The 17,481-nt window shown below is 39.9% G+C and overlaps 2 protein-coding genes across 2 annotated transcripts; one reads left to right on the forward strand and one right to left on the reverse strand.

The window, feature by feature from the left end:
• Positions 1–1,109: 1,109 nt before the first annotated feature.
• Positions 1,110–4,102, reverse strand: LOC145466768 (ras-related protein Rab-1B-like). The gene is made up of 2 exons (XM_081450481.1): positions 3,849–4,102; positions 1,110–2,714 (listed from the first exon to the last, which is right to left on the reverse strand). Exons 1-2 carry the CDS (start codon positions 4,011–4,013, stop codon positions 2,226–2,228), a joined length of 654 nt encoding a protein of 217 aa, XP_081306607.1. The 5' UTR covers positions 4,014–4,102; the 3' UTR covers positions 1,110–2,225.
• A 44-nt stretch (positions 4,103–4,146) lies between these two features.
• Positions 4,147–8,515, forward strand: LOC145466769 (ras-related protein Rab-13-like). The gene is made up of 2 exons (XM_081450482.1): positions 4,147–5,441; positions 6,970–8,515. The coding sequence occupies exons 1-2, from the start codon at positions 5,259–5,261 to the stop codon at positions 7,426–7,428; spliced, it is 642 nt and encodes a 213-aa protein (XP_081306608.1). The 5' UTR covers positions 4,147–5,258; the 3' UTR covers positions 7,429–8,515.
• Positions 8,516–17,481: the final 8,966 nt, after the last annotated feature.

The raw sequence follows: 17,481 nt of genomic DNA on the forward strand, positions 1-17,481 counted from the left end.
TTCAAAGGAGTTCGACAGCTGAAAATCAACGTGCCACCAAGGATGCAGGTCTCCGTTCACAAGAAGGGCTGGATGGACGAAGAAGGTAAGCTAAAACACTGTTTATTCTGAGCAGTATCTTTTCAACAAGCGAGCGAGACGAGTACACTTCTTGTTTCTCAGAAACGAGATTCGAATTTCATTGTTGACGTATCGTGTTACCTAGCACGTGCTGTTTAGCACGTACGCGCGTATGCAAATTTCAGTTTGTTAGCTTTTCTCGTGCAGTTGTTTAACACAATGCGGCCTTGATAATAAAGCTTTCTAGCATTCTAAGACTGTATTTCTTATTAATTTCTAGGAGTAATGGAGTGGATTCGACGCAATCTTCGGTACACCCCAGACCAAAGAGCTCTCCTCGTGTGGGATTCATTCCGTGGGCATTTGACAAACGCCGTGAGAGATCTTCTGGCGAGGCCAAACGTAGTAGTCGCAGTTATTCCGGGTGGACTTACGCCCGTGTTGCAGCCCCTGGACAAGTGTATCAACAAACCTTTTAAGACCAAGGTGCGATCCCAATACCAGACTTGGATGGTGAACGGTCCGTTCACTTACACTCCGTCGGGGAAGAAGCGTGCGCCGAGCAAAGAACTGGTTTTGCAGTGGATCCAAAAGGCATGGCAAGAGATACCCGCTGATTTGATCGCGAACTCATTCAAGTGCTGTGGAATATCAAATGCTCTGGACGGCACCGAGGACGAAGCTGTGTGGGACGAAGAAGAAGCTGGAGACGAGGAAGCAGATGATGAACTGGAGAACGAGTTTGACACGGATAGCGAGGAGGAAGACTAGACATCAATAAATTTCAAAACAACAACAACGGCTCTTTTCAGAGCCACCCGGTTCTTTTCAGAACCACCAAATCTTAAAAAAGTCAATGACCAATGTTTAGTGTCTTTTATTTGTCTAGTTTTAACTGTAAGTTCCGGTAAAATTGCTGTCGTTAGATTTTTTTGCGCGAAAATATTCGGCTATAAGGCGCACCCCAATTTTGGCAAAAACTTCCCAAGCAAAAACAGATTTTCCTCGAAAAAACCGTGCGCCTTATAACCGAGAAACTACGGTATTACGATTTTGTGTTATGCAAATGAGGAAAGTGATTATGTCATAAATGCATGTACAAATAGAAATTTATAATGTAGTTCCAATAAAATAAGAATCTAGAAATATAAAGGCAGTGTTTTTCATCCTTGGCATCAAAAATGTACATGACAAAAGAATCAGAATGTCAACAGTCATGCCATTGCTACAGCAACACTCTTGGCTCCAGTTTCTTTCTGTCAGAAACCAAATACATCCCCATTTGCAAGTGTTTATCCCAATGATCATAGAATAAAATTTAAAAATAATGTTATCCCTCATTTATGTTATATATAACACTACCTAAAACTAACATTATGTACAGTACATCTACATGTCACAATAAAACATTTAAAAAAATAAAGCACTATTAATGTCAATATTAGTATTACTCGTACTACCCCCTTTCTATTAATAGAGCAGTTTTCAATTGTCATAAAACCAAAACCAAATCAATTACTTAAACAAACTAGACCACTCAGCCAATCTCACTGAAACCATAGCAAAACCAAAACCAAACATGTTTACTTTCCAGCACTCAATTTAAAACCTCTCCAAGTAATAAAAAAGTGTTACTAAACTTCATGATAAAGTCCTTATTACTTATTTGTCATTTTAACCAATCTGATTGGTTTGCTATAGGCGATTCCACGCTGTCTACCTTGTACATCAAGTGGGTAGATAATGGATCATCATGTAGACATAATTTACATTATTATTATGGCTTGTGTTTGTAGACGATATAATGCACGCTCTGATTGGCCAATTGTAGGGCATTTATTTATTCTCTCCGTAATGCCCATGGGCTGATTATGGGCCCCCAAAAACAAAGCAAAAAGCCATAATTATAATAAACAACTTATTACCCTTAAATATTCAGTCTTTGTGGGAAAATCTCAAACCTCAGTCTTGCTGTATTGACCTCGCTATCGCTCGGTCAATACGTCAAGGTCTCGGTTTGAAATTTTCCCATAAAGACCTCACTCAGGGTTAATAAGTAGTTAGTACTGATCCTCTGAATAACTGAACCTTGGAAATTGCCAGGACTTCAAAACATTTTCACTAACAAAACACATTATTACTAACTTTAAAAGTTGTTTCTAATGTTAGCGATAGCAGCATTTCTTTTTCCTGCAAGGTACTTCCATTTGCAAAGTAATAATCTCATTAGTTCCATTACAAGAGAATTGGGCAGATGAGCTGCCTTCAGGGCATCCCTCCAAGCATGTAGAACGACCTATGGATTTCATGGGCGTGGCTTTTTTCATCAAATGAGAAGCTACTGATTGTAGCATTTCCTCTATTCCCTCACCGGTCACAGCAGAAGTTCTAAACTGAAGTGCAAAGGCATCAGTGGAAATGGCTGCCATCTCATCATCATCACTGACAGTTGCCACCAAGTCAATCTTATTTCTAATCAAAATAAAACAAGCTCCTTGTGCATCCATTTTGGCTAAGGGTAGCAGTTCAGCAGCTTGACTAAGTGAATCTATATCAGTTGCACTGTACACAAACAGAACGGCTTGGCTAAGTAGAAAGTGAGAGCGTGTCAACTTGGCATGTGCCTCAAGCCCAAGAGTGTCCCACAGATCAAGCTGCAAATCAAAATGGAGAACTTCACGTCAGAAATGCAAAGATTGATTGTGAAGTATATCAAACACTTATGTACTAACTACAAATAAGAATTAAAATAATAAAATATCTTAACTGACCACTGTACTCCCACAAAGGGGCTTTTTCAGGGCCAATGAAACCAAATAATGAAACAAACAATACAAATGAACATAACATGGTTAAAAATCCCAACTGAGCAGCTGAGGAGTTCAACTACTACAGGGTCTACAGAGAAACAACTCCAACTTAGTGGTCAGAGCAGCACTTGAACACGCAACCTCCAGATTTCAAGTCTGCGCCCTAACCACTCGGCCACGCATCCTCCTTAGTAGAAGAACTGTGTAAATTAACAATTTGATGTCAGTGTTTTATGCTTCTGTCCTCTTATTGATGGTAATGTTGTGTCACAACATTGTCAAAGTAATTGTGGAACCACGAGCCGCAGGCGAGTGGTTGTTCCACAGTAAACTTTGACAATGTTATGACAAAATTTATCATCAATAAGGGGACAGACGCATAAAAAACTGACATCAATTTGTTTTTTACAATAAGACACCAAAATGGTCAAATGCTGGGAATAAATTCATGAGGGAAAAGAATTTTATTCAAAGTGATGCGATCATTGTCAATAGCTTTTCTGGCTTTTTGATTGGCTACTTAAAAAAATCCAGAAAATCTCATTGGTTTAAAAAGATGACAGTTTGACAGCTGAAAGTTGAACTTGAAAGCTTGCATAAATTAAAATTTTATCCATCTGTACTCTTATTGATGATCAATCAGTGAGCAAGAAATTAGACAGTTATTGTAAAAATTGACTCAGTGTTTGACAAATTTCTGAACACCTAAAAGTTTGTCAAAAATACTCTGCTGCACAACCTATCTTCAACCCTCTTCTTAGTGTTTGGAAATGTGGTCAAACAGTCGTTTGTGTTTGAAATATTACAAGCAAAACAAGAGATCTCCAAGTATACTGTACATTTAGTTGATATTTAGCTGTTTTTGGACTGAGTAACAAATTTATAGTGAACTCTCACGAATACCTGGTCACTCATTTGCTTTCTATAATTTATGCAAGTCAACCGAGGTATCATGATTATAATGCCTGTTCATTTTACCTCAACAGTTTTATCCTCAACTTCCACTGTTACTTTGCATTCATGATCCTTTGTTGTTTTGCCAGACTTCTTACAGTCCAAAGGCAGTCCACACATGCGTCGAAAAAGGGACGTCTTTCCCACACCAGTCTTTCCACATAATACAACCTTGTATGTATTGACCATTACACAGTCTGAATTCAGTGATACTCCACTGGCAACAGCTTTACAATGTGTATTTAAATGGCATATGCTCCACACATTAATTCACACTGACAGATACATGTACCATCTGATGAATGAAAATTTTTCCATTCTGGAAAGTAAAATAAAAAAAGCATTTTTTGAAAACTGATCAGAGAACTTTCTAACCATCTTTGAGATTTACCTACGGTATTACATGTACAGCAGTGTAACAGTATGTTGTGAAGTACATGTACGTAATGGTAGCCAAGCTAATAACCTCTAGTACTGCAGAATAACTATAATTTGATGATTGCCCGGCTCACCAAACTATCTGAATTCAAACCATAGTCATACATGTACATGTAACTACCTCCGCATAAATGAGCAGGAGGTCACGGCGAAATAATACAAAATAAATGCAAAGGGAAATATTAATATTTGTGTGGTGTATTGTATAATTATTGTATATATTAATATTGTGCAGCATGAAACAAGTAAATAATTGCTGCCAAAAATATCATACCACACAATATCCCACACAAATAGAAGCTTTAAAGTTTAAATATTAAATGAAAGCAGTCCTTCACAAGAAAATCCCAAGTGCAACTTCTGTCGAAGAAGTGAGTCACCCCTTCAAGAGTGTAAACACTGAAATACACATTTTTGAAAAATTATCTGACATTTTAAATAAAATTTTGCACCAGCTCCGTAAAAACTAAAATCTTAATTTACGATTTTTCGTCATACACTGCACCTCAGTACCAGAACAAAAGCTGCCGTAAGTTTTCAGCTATTGCTCTGGTGCTGAGTTAAGACGAAAAATCTTAAATTAAGATTTTAGTTTTTACGGCCGCGAAGAGCGCACTTAACACCAGACAACCTTATTTATATCTACCGCTACCGCTGCAAGCATTTGCAGGCCAGTTGCCAATGCAGTAGAGATAGACATCTTCATTCAAACTATACGTAACTCACCGAATCATCAATCAATTATTGAATTTCGGAGGAAAACGACCCACTGCAGCTGGGGACCTACATGTTTGTTGCCGAGGGTCGCTGAGGGTTTTTTGCTGAAATTTGAGCCGAATTAGCTTAGTAGCCTCGCCTTTTTTTTTTCGCCGAGCGTCGACTGTTAACTTTCACAAAACGGGTTTGCAATATAAATATGGCGGACATTGGACCTCCCTACATGTATCTTTTGAACTGTCATTTTCATCATTGATTTGACCCTGCATTTAATTTTACATGGCACAAGAAGACCGCAAGGAACTACCAGTGTACAAGGTTGCCCTATGTGGTAAAAGTGGCGTTGGGAAAACCTCCATTTTTCGCAGACTTAGAGGCGATGGCTTCGAAATCGACACTTCCAAATTTCAACACTTGGCAGAAGAAAAGATCAAAGTCCAAGTTGAAGAAAAGAATATTATAGTAAGAAAACAGTTATTTATTTATTACGATTTAAGGACTACTACAAAGAATAGAATAAGCCTCATGGACGATCTGTAAAGGACGCAAAATCCCATATAACAACAGACCAACAAAATAGAAGAAAAAATATATAAACAAATAAGCTTGAGTAAGTAAATGATGATGATGATAATAATAATAATAATAATAATAATAATAGTACTAGTAATAATTATAATAATAATAATAATAAATAATAAAATAAAATCCCCTCACCCCCTCAAATAAAAAATTATGACATTGAGAATTTTCTAGCTTTTGCCTTAAAAGCTCTCAGATTGGATTCACAGTGAGTGCCAATGGCAGTTCATTCCATATATCTACAATTCTATGAAAAAATGAGAATTTTAGCACATTAGTTCTAGAGTCAAATTATCACTATGACTGAGAGAATAATGGCCACGTTCTGAATAGTATTCAACATACATACAAGTAGGGTTGAACATCAATATCAATCATGCCATTTAGTGCCTTGTAAAAGAATGAAACATCTGCTAAAGCTCTTCTTTGTTCAAGCGACAGTAGGTTCAGTTCATCAATTTTAGTAGTAATAGTATCTAGAGATCAGTGAAAGATAACGTCACTTTTACCTAGTGTAAATAATTGTATGTTGTTAATTGTTAAACATACAATGGGTATAATAATTTAGTGTTATAAGTGATTTTTATTTGCTGTGAACGGCCACTGGCTACTAAATTAATTGTGTCTGTGCATCTGTCAGGGAAGCAAATTCTTTTTGGGCTAATGGGCAATTTTAAGCTCCTTTTACCCCCAGTTCAAATCAAATCCTGAAAAGTGCTAAGCAGAGTACAAATTGTTCAACACGAAAATGAGTTGTACTCGCATGTTTATTTCCATGCAAATCAACTACTTGCTGTAACAAGGCAAAAGTCAAAAAATAGCCTATTATTTCGTTGTGATGCAAAGATATGTGGCTTAGTGTTGAATGTGCTGCATGTTCTTCCTTTCAGGGATTGAAAGTCATGTTTTGATAATGCTTTAAGTGTTTCATAGTTACCACATTCTGTATTAACTACTCTGGTTACCTTTTTCCCTTGCAGTGTGACTCAGTGACACTTATTACAGCTTATTAGTCTTGAATTTGACAGTCTTCATTGCCCTACAGTCAGGTGTATGTAGGGAATAAGAGCCAAACCCCACAAGAGATCCTGGTGCCTTACTGTGCCTTTCAATAACATGCGGACTCTAAAATTCAAAGCTCAACCAACAAATGTGTTTTTTGCTACCGTCAATCAAATGTTCGGCGGCTCCTCGAAGCTTTCGATTACTGCTGAGTGCGGGGTAATCAAATCGCTGAGCACAGTTCAGACAACGAAACAATGTTCAGCAGTAGTCGGAAGCTGGGAGGAGTGACCGAACATTTGATTGGCGGTAGTGAAAAATGCATTTGTCGGTTGAGCATGGTAAGGGATGTTTTACAAAATTTTTGTTTGATCTGTTACTTCTTCTTTAACTTTCCAACACTTAGATTGACCTTTGGGACACATCTGGAATGGAAAGATACTCTCGGTTGACCCGCCAACACTACTTTGGAAGCAGTGTCGTTCTCTTTGTTTATGATTGTGATGATATGGAGTCACTAAAAGATCTTGCAGGTTACTACGAAGATGCCAAAAATAATGCTAGTGGAGCTGCTGTGGTATTAGTGCGAAATAAGGTAGACCAAGAACTCCAGTGTGTGGACATTAAAGATGCTGAAAAGCTACTCTGCAATCACAAGGAAAGGGACAGATCTGTTTGCAAGTTTAAATTCAGAGCAGAAACTTCAGCAAAGGAAAATACAGGAATTAATGAACTTATACAAAACGTTGCTAAATATCTACTTAAAAATGCAGAACCCAGCAATTCAAGAAGAGAATTTGACAAGATTAAATCCAAACGTGAACCAGCAAGCACCCCTTCCGCAACAAGCAGCTGCTCATGTTAAAAATTAATGTTAATATTAAATTATCTTTAATTGACTCACTAACAAATTGCATGTGTGCATTGGAATCAAACCTTGCCATAAAAGAAAACTGTAGGGTCAAGTTCAAGAGCTCTCTAGTGGTCAGTATAATGCTACAAAATTAGCATCCTTACATGTACATGTAAAAGTAGAACAGTGGAATCCCAAAAGTAACCACCTTCAGATTTGCTCTGGACACTGAACACTCATCTGTATCAGGTTCCTCGATTTCTGATCCTTGATAATTTGTTCCACAAACTTTGCTTTCCCTCAGAGGTTTGAGAGGGTCATAGGAATCCAGATTCCACTGCTAGCCCACAGGTGTAGCTAAATATTGTGCTCAGAAGGGTGTCACTGTAAACACAAACTGCTAGTCAGTGGCTGATAATTGCACAAGGCAGGTCTGTTGAAAATCTGCTGTAATGCTTTTTTTAGTTTATTATCCCAATCAAAAGCTCCTGCACACTCAGCAGTGAGTCAGCATGTTGAGGGTCAAAGAAGTTCCTTCCAGATAATATCAGAGGGGGGAATGAGGAAGGGAGGGTGAAAGGGTCGCAGTTTCTCCATTCCAAATAATAATGGGAAGGGTAAACCTGTATATAGTAATTCTCCTTCCTGTTTCTAGTATTAAGGTCCCTAGCCTGCAGTGCAGGCAGTTTTGGTGGCAGGTTCACAAAACGTGGAGAGTTACAATTGAGAGAGAGCTTTTGGCAATTTTAACCCTCACCCCAGCCCTCCACTGTTTACCCAATCCAAGATGGCAGCCTATATGTAACACTCGACACTGGAATAATTATGTGCACTTGTTCGCCTGCACTGCTGGCTAGAAGTACCTGGATTTTTAAATCATTCCTGTTTCATTTGCCCTCATTTGTTTACCAACCTTAACCATAAACATCTTAAATAACTGGGCACTTAATTTTGGTGATAACCACCAATAAAGGAAAGGAGAAAAATCTTTTGCTGTTATTGGCTTTATATATTAATTTAAATTGAAATATACATGTATGTTTTTTGGTACTATTTTAAATAAAGATTTATTTATAACAAGAAAAAGGAAAAAAATTGTTGATGTGCTTCTCACTTTGACAAATTTAGTAATTTGGGTTGAGTCCACATTTTACAACATGTTGAGCTTATATTGAGACTTGTGAGTTAGAGCCTGGCAGCTAGTGTTAGCTGGCTAGCAAAACACTAAACCCAGTGCTTTAAACCACGTGTTTACTAGGCAATAGCAAATGTGTGAGGAAAAAAAAAATGCATTAAGTCATTTAGAGTCGATCCTGGTTGCTCACAGAATGTCCCATAAGGGACCGTTCATTTTTTATTAGGGGGGGCTGGTGGGATTTGGGAGGGGGGCCATGCGAAAAAAAATGGCTTTCGAGGGGGGGCCATCCCAAAAAAATAAGGGAAAAAGGGGGGGTCACGTGAAATATTTTAGTAAAACTTTAAAATGGCATAATGTTTGAATATCAAAAAATTGCTATAGATTAAACATAGAAGGCAGGATACAAATTTATTACAAACTTTCCTTCTGCTTTAAAAAAACGTTTAGCGACAAAAAGTATTTGTAGCTACTGAAAAGAAGTATTTAACACTGTTATTTTCGAATGCAACTTTCACTGGCAGTCATCTTCATCTTCGCTGTCGTCGAGTTCTTCGTCGCCGCTTGTGCTGCTATGGGAGTCTCTTTCACCAATGCTGCAAGAAGCAGCAATGTTTTCCGTCAGAGTGTACTCTTCAGGGTACATGAAGGTGTAAACATAATCTCTGACTTCCTGCTCAAGGTTGGTGGTGATTCTGCTTCTTGCAGCATTGGTGAAATAATTCCCTTCCAAGAGCTGTGCGATGTATGGCCCATCTCTTCTAAATAACGACGTGGCAACATGCTCAACTTCAATACACTCTTCCGGGACGGCCGTTCTAGGAGGGTACACAAGGCATTGTGGAAGATCATTTCCTAGCGGGTTTCCAACACAGATTCCATAAACTCGTTGGACGTTGTTTTCAGTCCGCTTCCTCTTTCTTTCATTTGACTTTCTGCGGTTTTCTTTTTTCCTTCTCCTTTTGTTGATGTGCTGTTTGAGTATGCCCTTGAATATGCTGCTATAATTGCTCTTCTTATTTTCTAGTGCTTCCATGTCCTGCATGACCTTCGTCAACTTAGCTTCTATAAATTTGATCTGTTTTACATTAAAACTGTGGGCAAATTCTTCGCCCTGCTTTAAAGCAAGCCCATTGGACTGAAAGAGTGTGGAATCGTGGCATTCAACTTTTCCACCATTGCTCTGTGTTCTTTGATGGAGAAGTTCAGTTTTCTTCCATCACTGGGCTTCAACTGGTACCCTGGCATGGAAAACTCACTCGCCCTTTCTGAACAGCCATCCGCACTTAGAAAGATTGCTTCTTTTGCTTGTAAGATGTCAAACTGCCTGGATCGTTCAGCTGTAAACTTTTTCTTAAACGACTCGTCGCTTTCGCCATTATTGCGCATTTTGGAATGAGCCTCTTTCATGATTATTATGGACGTGCCCCGTTCTACATCGTGCAAGACATAGCAGCACTCAACTAACGTCAAGGAGCTTAAAGCAAAAATACGCACTCAACGTATAGCATCAACCCCATTTTAAAGACGGGGTTTGCAAAAGAGGAGGAAATAAAAAGGAGGAATAAACCTATACATCGAGCAAGAGAAACACAAGCTCGATCAGATAGCTGCAAGAAACATCGGAATGTCTCTAGACAAACGTATAGCTTTCTCAAAGTAAAGCTACGGCGTCTCCGAAGGAAATCGTAGGAGAACAAATATGACATCCGTGATAACGATCTACCTACTGTGCTTGTAAACAGTTCTGATCACAGCCGGGCCCGGCGTCACAATATAGAATGCAAGTAAGCAACATGTTCACGGTAAATTTCATATTTTGTCCCTCAAAAGCAAATTCATGGAGATTTAAAAGCATATCTTGCAATACAAATGAGCCTGAACAATGCATAAACACAGGGCAAATTACAGAGGTTTCAAACTCAACGAGTCGACATGCAGATAACAGCGGAAACCATGCAGACCTATGACTTGTAAAAATTTGCCATAGCACGATCTAACGGCTCAACTCCACTCAATTCCTCCTTATTACACAACATGAAGTGCCCTTCATGAACACGAGTGAAGCGACAAGAAAGGTCGAGTGACCGAACAGAGAACGGTAAATGTACAAATGTCACGAACCGTAAAAGTCGTGTAGGCTAGTCAACCCCATTTTACCTTGAAAATTAAGAAATTTTAAACCATAGATAAATTTAAACCACAACAAGTATGCTAAAATTTATAAAAAGTAATCCACTATTTGCAAGATTTGAGAACACTCGTAGCTTTTTGTTTTACCTGGACAGGGCAACATTTATACATGCCTATCACTAGAGTAGAGGTAAAAACCTTCCAAATAAAGACATCTGTAAATTAAATGTAACAATGTGTTTCACACAACACATCAACAGATTTCCAGTTTTTTCACAACACTTCGTACTTGGTTCAGTATCACAATGCAGGAGCAAGGAAAGACTCTGTTCCAGGCCACTGTTACTTCCGTAAGATTGAGAAGTTTATGAATGAGCACTATGAGGAGGGGGAGAACTACAGAGAGTTTCTAAAGTCGTCCTGTCAAGAAAAGGTAGGAGAAATTTGTTCTTTTTGTTGTGAATGGACTGGATCACCCATAGAAAGATATCCTAAACCAGTTCCTGACCATTCCTGCCTACCGGAATACCACTACCTCTCCTACCAGAAGACCCCAAAAGAAGCTAAGGGCGTGATCCAGATGACTGGCAGCCAAGGGTCCAAGCGAAGAAAGAGCATGGAGGTGGCAGGCTGGTTTTATCTGACCCAGAGAGCGTTGCTCTATTTGCAGATAAGTTTATTGTCAAATCAAAGTTTGTGGTGGATTATATTCAGCATCTTGAAGTGCTGGAATTTAAAAGGAAAAGGAGAGCAGAAGAAAAGGCAAAGTTAAGTAGGGACGCAAAAGATAAATCATATGAGGATTATCCTTGGACTGAGTTGTGCGAAGATCTAACCAAGCTTAAAAAGTAACGTGTTCCAGAACAAAACAAGCACTTGAACCACCACGGGCTGAAGCAGCATTTGAAAAGCAGCAAGAGTGAGAAAGTAAAGGCAATTGTAAGACATTCATGCTTGCGGCAGAAGAGTCCTCTCAGAGCTGGCCAACCAACACTGAGAAATGCCAGGACATTGACACAAAATGACAACAGGGTAAGTGCTGACAGCAGTGAAACGGATGAAAGTGACAATGATGAGTATGACAGTGATGCCATTTACTCTAGGGGAGAAGATGACTCAAGTGATGTCATTCTTGCATTCATCAATTCAGATGAGGAAGATACCAATGAGAGGCCAAATGCCACACGCTCAGGGCGAGCCATAACTAGGAGATCCGAAATTGACTTCTCTTTCTTTTGATTTGTTTTTTAAACAACAGCTCTCTGTAGTATAGGGATTGTAAATATTGTATTCATAGTGAGCACAATAACGTGAAGTAGGGGGATAATAGAGAAATATTGAAAAAGTTGAAATCTAAATATTGTTTGTTCAATTTTTTTTTTGGGGGGGGGTCATCCCAAAAAATGACCGCTATAAGGGGGGGCCATGTGAAAAAATTGGTAAGTTGAGGGGGGGTCATGCGATTTTTAAATGGTGCTTCCCATATCCCACCAGCCCCCCCTCCCTCATAAAAAATGAACGGTCCCTAAAATTGAATTGAATTGCCACACGAGTTTCTTGGTCTGTGTCCTTTACACCTGTAGCTGCATGTATGATCATCACAGACATTTTCTCATTCAGAGTTCAGCTTTTCAAGCTCAACTTGTGGGCAAGTGTACTTGGTCTGTTGAGTTGGTGTGAAATCCTAGTATGTGTTTAAGCCTAGGGCCAATAAAATGTGACAAAAAAAGTCGATAAACTACCAGTAAAAGAGCTCTAATTTTCTCTCACTTTCACGCACGCAAAACATGGTGTCACATGAGTGCACACCTAAATAAAGGGCATGACTCCAATTCCCATCCAAGATTGCAATCTTTGATCGAGGATTGCTAAAACACCTACCGTACAACCCATGATGAAATTTTCACAGTTGATTTGTAGGGCTAAATCGCGTTTAGAGCCAAGATTTAAAAGAAATCTGTAACTAAAGACAGATTTTGAGCTATTTTTGATTTTACATTTTCTTAGTTTGCAAAAATGCATGAATGTTACATCAGAGCCAATTTAATAATGGAAAGGATAAATCTCTGTATAGTTATACTCCCTCCTACATGTTTCTAGCATGAAGGTCCCCACCCTGCAGTGCAGGCAGTTTTCGTGGCAAGTTCACAAAACGTGGAGAGTTGATTCAGTGAGGGCCTTTAGGAATTTTTTCTCTAACCCCAGCCCTCCACTGTTTATCCAATCCAAGATGACAGCCTATATGTAACACTTAATACTGGAATAATTATGTGCACTTGTTCGCCTGCATTGCGGGCTAGAAGTTCCTGGATTTTTAAATCATTCCTGCTTCATTTGCCCTCATTTGTATATCAACATTAACCGTAAACATTTCAAATAAATGGGCACTTAATTTTGGTGATAACAACCAGTAAAGAAAAGGAGAATAATCTTTTGCTGTTACTGGCTTTATATGTCAATTTCAATTGAAATATATGTTTTTTGGCATTTGGTACTATTTTAAATAACGAAGGTTAACGGAGGAAAACGGAGGTAAATGGATATGAACGGAGGTAAACGAAAGTGAACGAGGGTGAACAAAAGTGAACGGAGGTGAACGGAGGTGAACGGAAGTAAACGACAGTAAACGGAGGTGAACGGAGGTAAACGCCCGGGGGTGGGGGGGGGGGCACTCCCTTATATGGGCTATATAGATATGTGCGGCCCCAAAGGGTATGGTTTTTCAGCTGTTTTGGTCATAAATAGGGTATCAATTTTAACTGATTTGGGCCATTTTGGTCATAAATAGGGTATGGTTTTTGCTCTCTAGCCTTGATGCGGGTAAGAAGCCATCAAGAGGTCATCATTATCGAAAACAAAATCAACAAAAGCCCTTCACAAACTATGTTTACGGTAATTTAACATTGGTCTGAACTAGGGAACTAACTATAACGCATGTCTGAAACACGGTTTTGATTTAAGGGTCAGGTCATAAATAGGGTTTCGAATTTTTGATCAGGTCATAAATAGGGTGGGGAATATCGCAGATTTGGATCATAAATAGGGTAAGGGTTTTGTGAAGCGGGCCCCACACCCCCACCCCTTTTTTTTACTAGGAGTACCCCCCGGGAAGGAAACGGAAGTGAACGGAGATGACCGGAGGTAAACGGAGGTGAACGGAGGTAAACGGAAGTGAACGGAGATAAACAAAAGTGAACGGAAATAAACGAAAAAGAACGGAGGTGAACGGGAGTAAACGAAAGTGAACGGAGGTTAACGGAGGTAAGCGGAGGTAAACGAAAGTAAACGAAGGTGAACGGAGGTGAACGGAGGTGAACGGAGGTAAACGAAAGTGAACTCAGGTAAACGGACGTGAACGGAGGTAAACGAAATTGAACGGAGGTACGGAGGTAAACGAAAGTGAACGGAGGTGAACGGGGGTAAACGAAAGTGAATGGAGGTGAACGGAGGTAAACGGAAGTAAACGGAGGTAAACGGAAGTAAACGGAGGTGAACGGAGATAAACGAAAGTGAACGGAACTGAGCGGAGGTGAATCAAGGTAAACAAAAGTGAACGGAGGTGAACGGAGGTAAACGGAGATGAACGAAGGTAAACGAAAGTGAACGGGGGTAAACAAAAGTAAGCGGAGGTTAGCGCTAGTGAACAGAGGTGACGAAAGTGAACGGAGGTGAACAGGGGTAAACGAAAGTGAACGGTGGTCAACGGAGGTAATCGGAGGGGAATGAAGGTTAACGGAGGCAAACAGAGGTGAACGGAGGTGAACGGTGGTAAACTAAGGATAACGGAGGTAAACTGAGGTCAACGGAGGTGAATGGAGGTAAACGGTAAGGAACGGGGGTAAACGAAGGTGAACGGAGGTAAAAGGAGGTATTCGGAGGGGAACGAAGGTTAACGAAGGCAAACGGAGGTGAACGGAGATGAACGGAGGTAAACGGAGGTAAACGGAGGCAAACCGAGGTGAACGGAGGTGACCGGAGGCAAACCGAGGTAAACAAAGGTGAACGGACGGGAACGGAGGTTAACGGATCGAGGTAATCGTAGGGGAACGAAGGTTAACGGAGTCAAACGGAGGTGAACGGAGGTGAGAGGAGGTGAACGGAGGTAAACGAAAGTGAACGGAGGTGAACGGAGGTAAACGAAAGTGAACGGAGGTGAACGGAGGTACGCGTAGGTAAACGAAAGTGAACAGAGGTGATCGGAGGTGAACGGAGTTGAACGGAGGCGAACGGAGGTAAACCGAAGTAAATGGAGGTGAACGAAGGTAGACGAAAGTGAACGGAGGTAATTAAACGAAAGTGATCGGAGGTAAGCGAAAGTGAACGGAGGTGGACGGGGGTAAACGGAAGTAAGCGGAGGTTAACGGGGGTAAACGAAAGTGAACGGAGGGGATCGGAGGGGAACGGAGGGGAACGGAGATGAACGCAAGTGAACGGAGGTAAACGAAAGTTAACAGAGGTGAACGGAGGTAAGCGAAAGTGAACGGAGGTGAACGAAAGTGTACGGAGGTGAACGGAGATAAACGAAAGTGTACGGAGGTGAATGGAGGTAAACGAAAATGAGCGGAGGTGAACAGAGGTAAACGAAAGTGAACGGAGGTGAACGGAAGTGAACAAAAGTGACATACTTGGTAGTAAGTGGACAGAGGATGTAGCTTACATGAGTTAGTTAATTTGGAGACTATATGGCATTCAGCCATGAAGTATATACCCACTTCCGCGATCTTTCGCGTCACTGCGATGGGCTTGGGAAAAATTAACGCCCGGACGGAGTATGGCGGTATTCAGCGGACACACTTTTATTTAAAACTACGTTGTGTAAGTGATCCCGTAAAATTAAAGGACATTTCACATGCACATACGTAATAAGACATACTTTTCCCGCGTAAAATGTAAATATGGCGGACAAAGTGGACGAGGAATATCTCCGTCTGCAATTGCATGATTATAGAAAGGAAAATGGCTGTCTTTGTGTTTTTTTTCGAGGGTGATCTTAAAGAATTTTTCGAAGAATATATGTCATCGAATTCAAACTGCTTTGTTCTGTCAGATTGCCATTGTAAGGAATCTTACTTGCAGGAAGAATGCGAATTTAATTTATGCAAGATTTGCCGAGATGATGACGGAGAAGACTGGGTGGGCTGCGACGGGTGCGCCCAATATTTCCATGCGAACTGGCTCGGTGTCAGTTATTCCAAATCCTCTCACAGCCATTCTTCTTTTGCCCTCATTGAGAACCATTTTTATAGTTGATTGCATTATAAACTAGCCCCAGATTATTTGTCTTAAACAAGATTTTTGTTTTGAAACGAGTCTTAATTCCTTTTGTAAATTCTTGAGCCTCTTACCAGTTGTTTTGAACACGGCATAACATTATATCGATTCCATGTCAGTAAACCTAATAGTGAAACTAAGAAAATACTCTTCTTTTTTTCTTTGCCGTTAACTTAATTAAACCTTAGTCAGCTGCCACAGTGATGGAACAACGTACTTCAGTTTGCCTCGGAAAAAGGCCACGTTTGTCCGCCTTAACTCGGAATGCTACCATTCGATTGTAACGAATTTTTGCCGGACGATCCGCGCGCAATGGCGTAATTGTAACTTATGTACAGAAGAGGGGGAAAAGAATTGAGTATTATAAATTCGCAAACAGAGGTAAAAATGATACCAGGTGTGCAACATTGAGCGAATGCACACTTTTGAAAGTTCTAAGCGTTATTCGATGACAATTGATGACACCTAAATAAAGTAATTGACTTTAAAGATCTGTGTGAATGGTACTTAAATATTCCGTGACGCTTACACAACATATTTGTTATTTAAAAGCATGCCCGCTGAATATCCCCACACTCCGCCCGGGCGTTAATTTTCACCCGGTTCACTCGATACACACTGAGTATCACCCGTAAAAATGATACCCAAATTACCGGGCAGCAGCCGCTGTAGTACGTACTATAGTACGGTATATATGATATGAAGTCGAGCATAATGGCGGCTTGACCGGAGGTGCACATACAGGAGAAATTTGGACAGCTACAGAGCTTTTTTCAGTTAAAAAGAGCGTATTCGGGATTTATACTGGGAATTTTTCCTATTTACGTGAACACGAAAGCAAAGGTCATGGGCCGGTTAGTGTTTTTTTTTTTGGATAACTTAAATGTGATGTAGCGATTCGTTTTGTTTTGAAATTCAGCTAATCCTTTACCTGAGGTTTCTCTTTCTTATGCTTATGACTACCTTCCTTTATTTTAATTCCTAATTGAAGGTGCAGTTTTGTAACTGTGAACCCGATTTTCTGCGGCTGTTACGTTTCAATCTTTGGGGTGCAACACCAACAAAGCCTGAGTTGGCATTCACTCTAGATTTGATGAAGCTACTACACACCCTGAATAATCTTGAGTGTCAAGTAGCTGTTAAAGACTTCTGTGCTGCCCTTGAGATCCTGACAGATGATGTTATCGTCTTTTCAGTGAGGACCACCTTTGATTCATATTCTTTCTTGTAATATTATTCTTTATTTTCTGCATCTATTTCTTTATGCTTCCATGTTTTAAGAGCAAAGTAGGCTGTTTGTGCCTTAAACAATCTTGCTTGTTTTTGAAGTACAACAGTGCTCGTTGCTTATTTCTCACAGTATATATAATGATGATACCACATCATTTGTAGGTATTTCTGTTATATTTTTGGAACCCTCCTGTATTTTGATATATCCCACCATTAGTTTTTACCTTAGGAATACTTACCTCAAAACACTGTGGGTATGAAATTTAGGTTTAAGATATAACCAACAAGTTGCGGCT

Source organism: Orbicella franksi, chromosome 13 (assembly GCF_964199315.1).
Source record: "Orbicella franksi chromosome 13, jaOrbFran1.1, whole genome shotgun sequence".
Taxonomy (NCBI): Eukaryota; Metazoa; Cnidaria; class Anthozoa; order Scleractinia; family Merulinidae; genus Orbicella; species Orbicella franksi.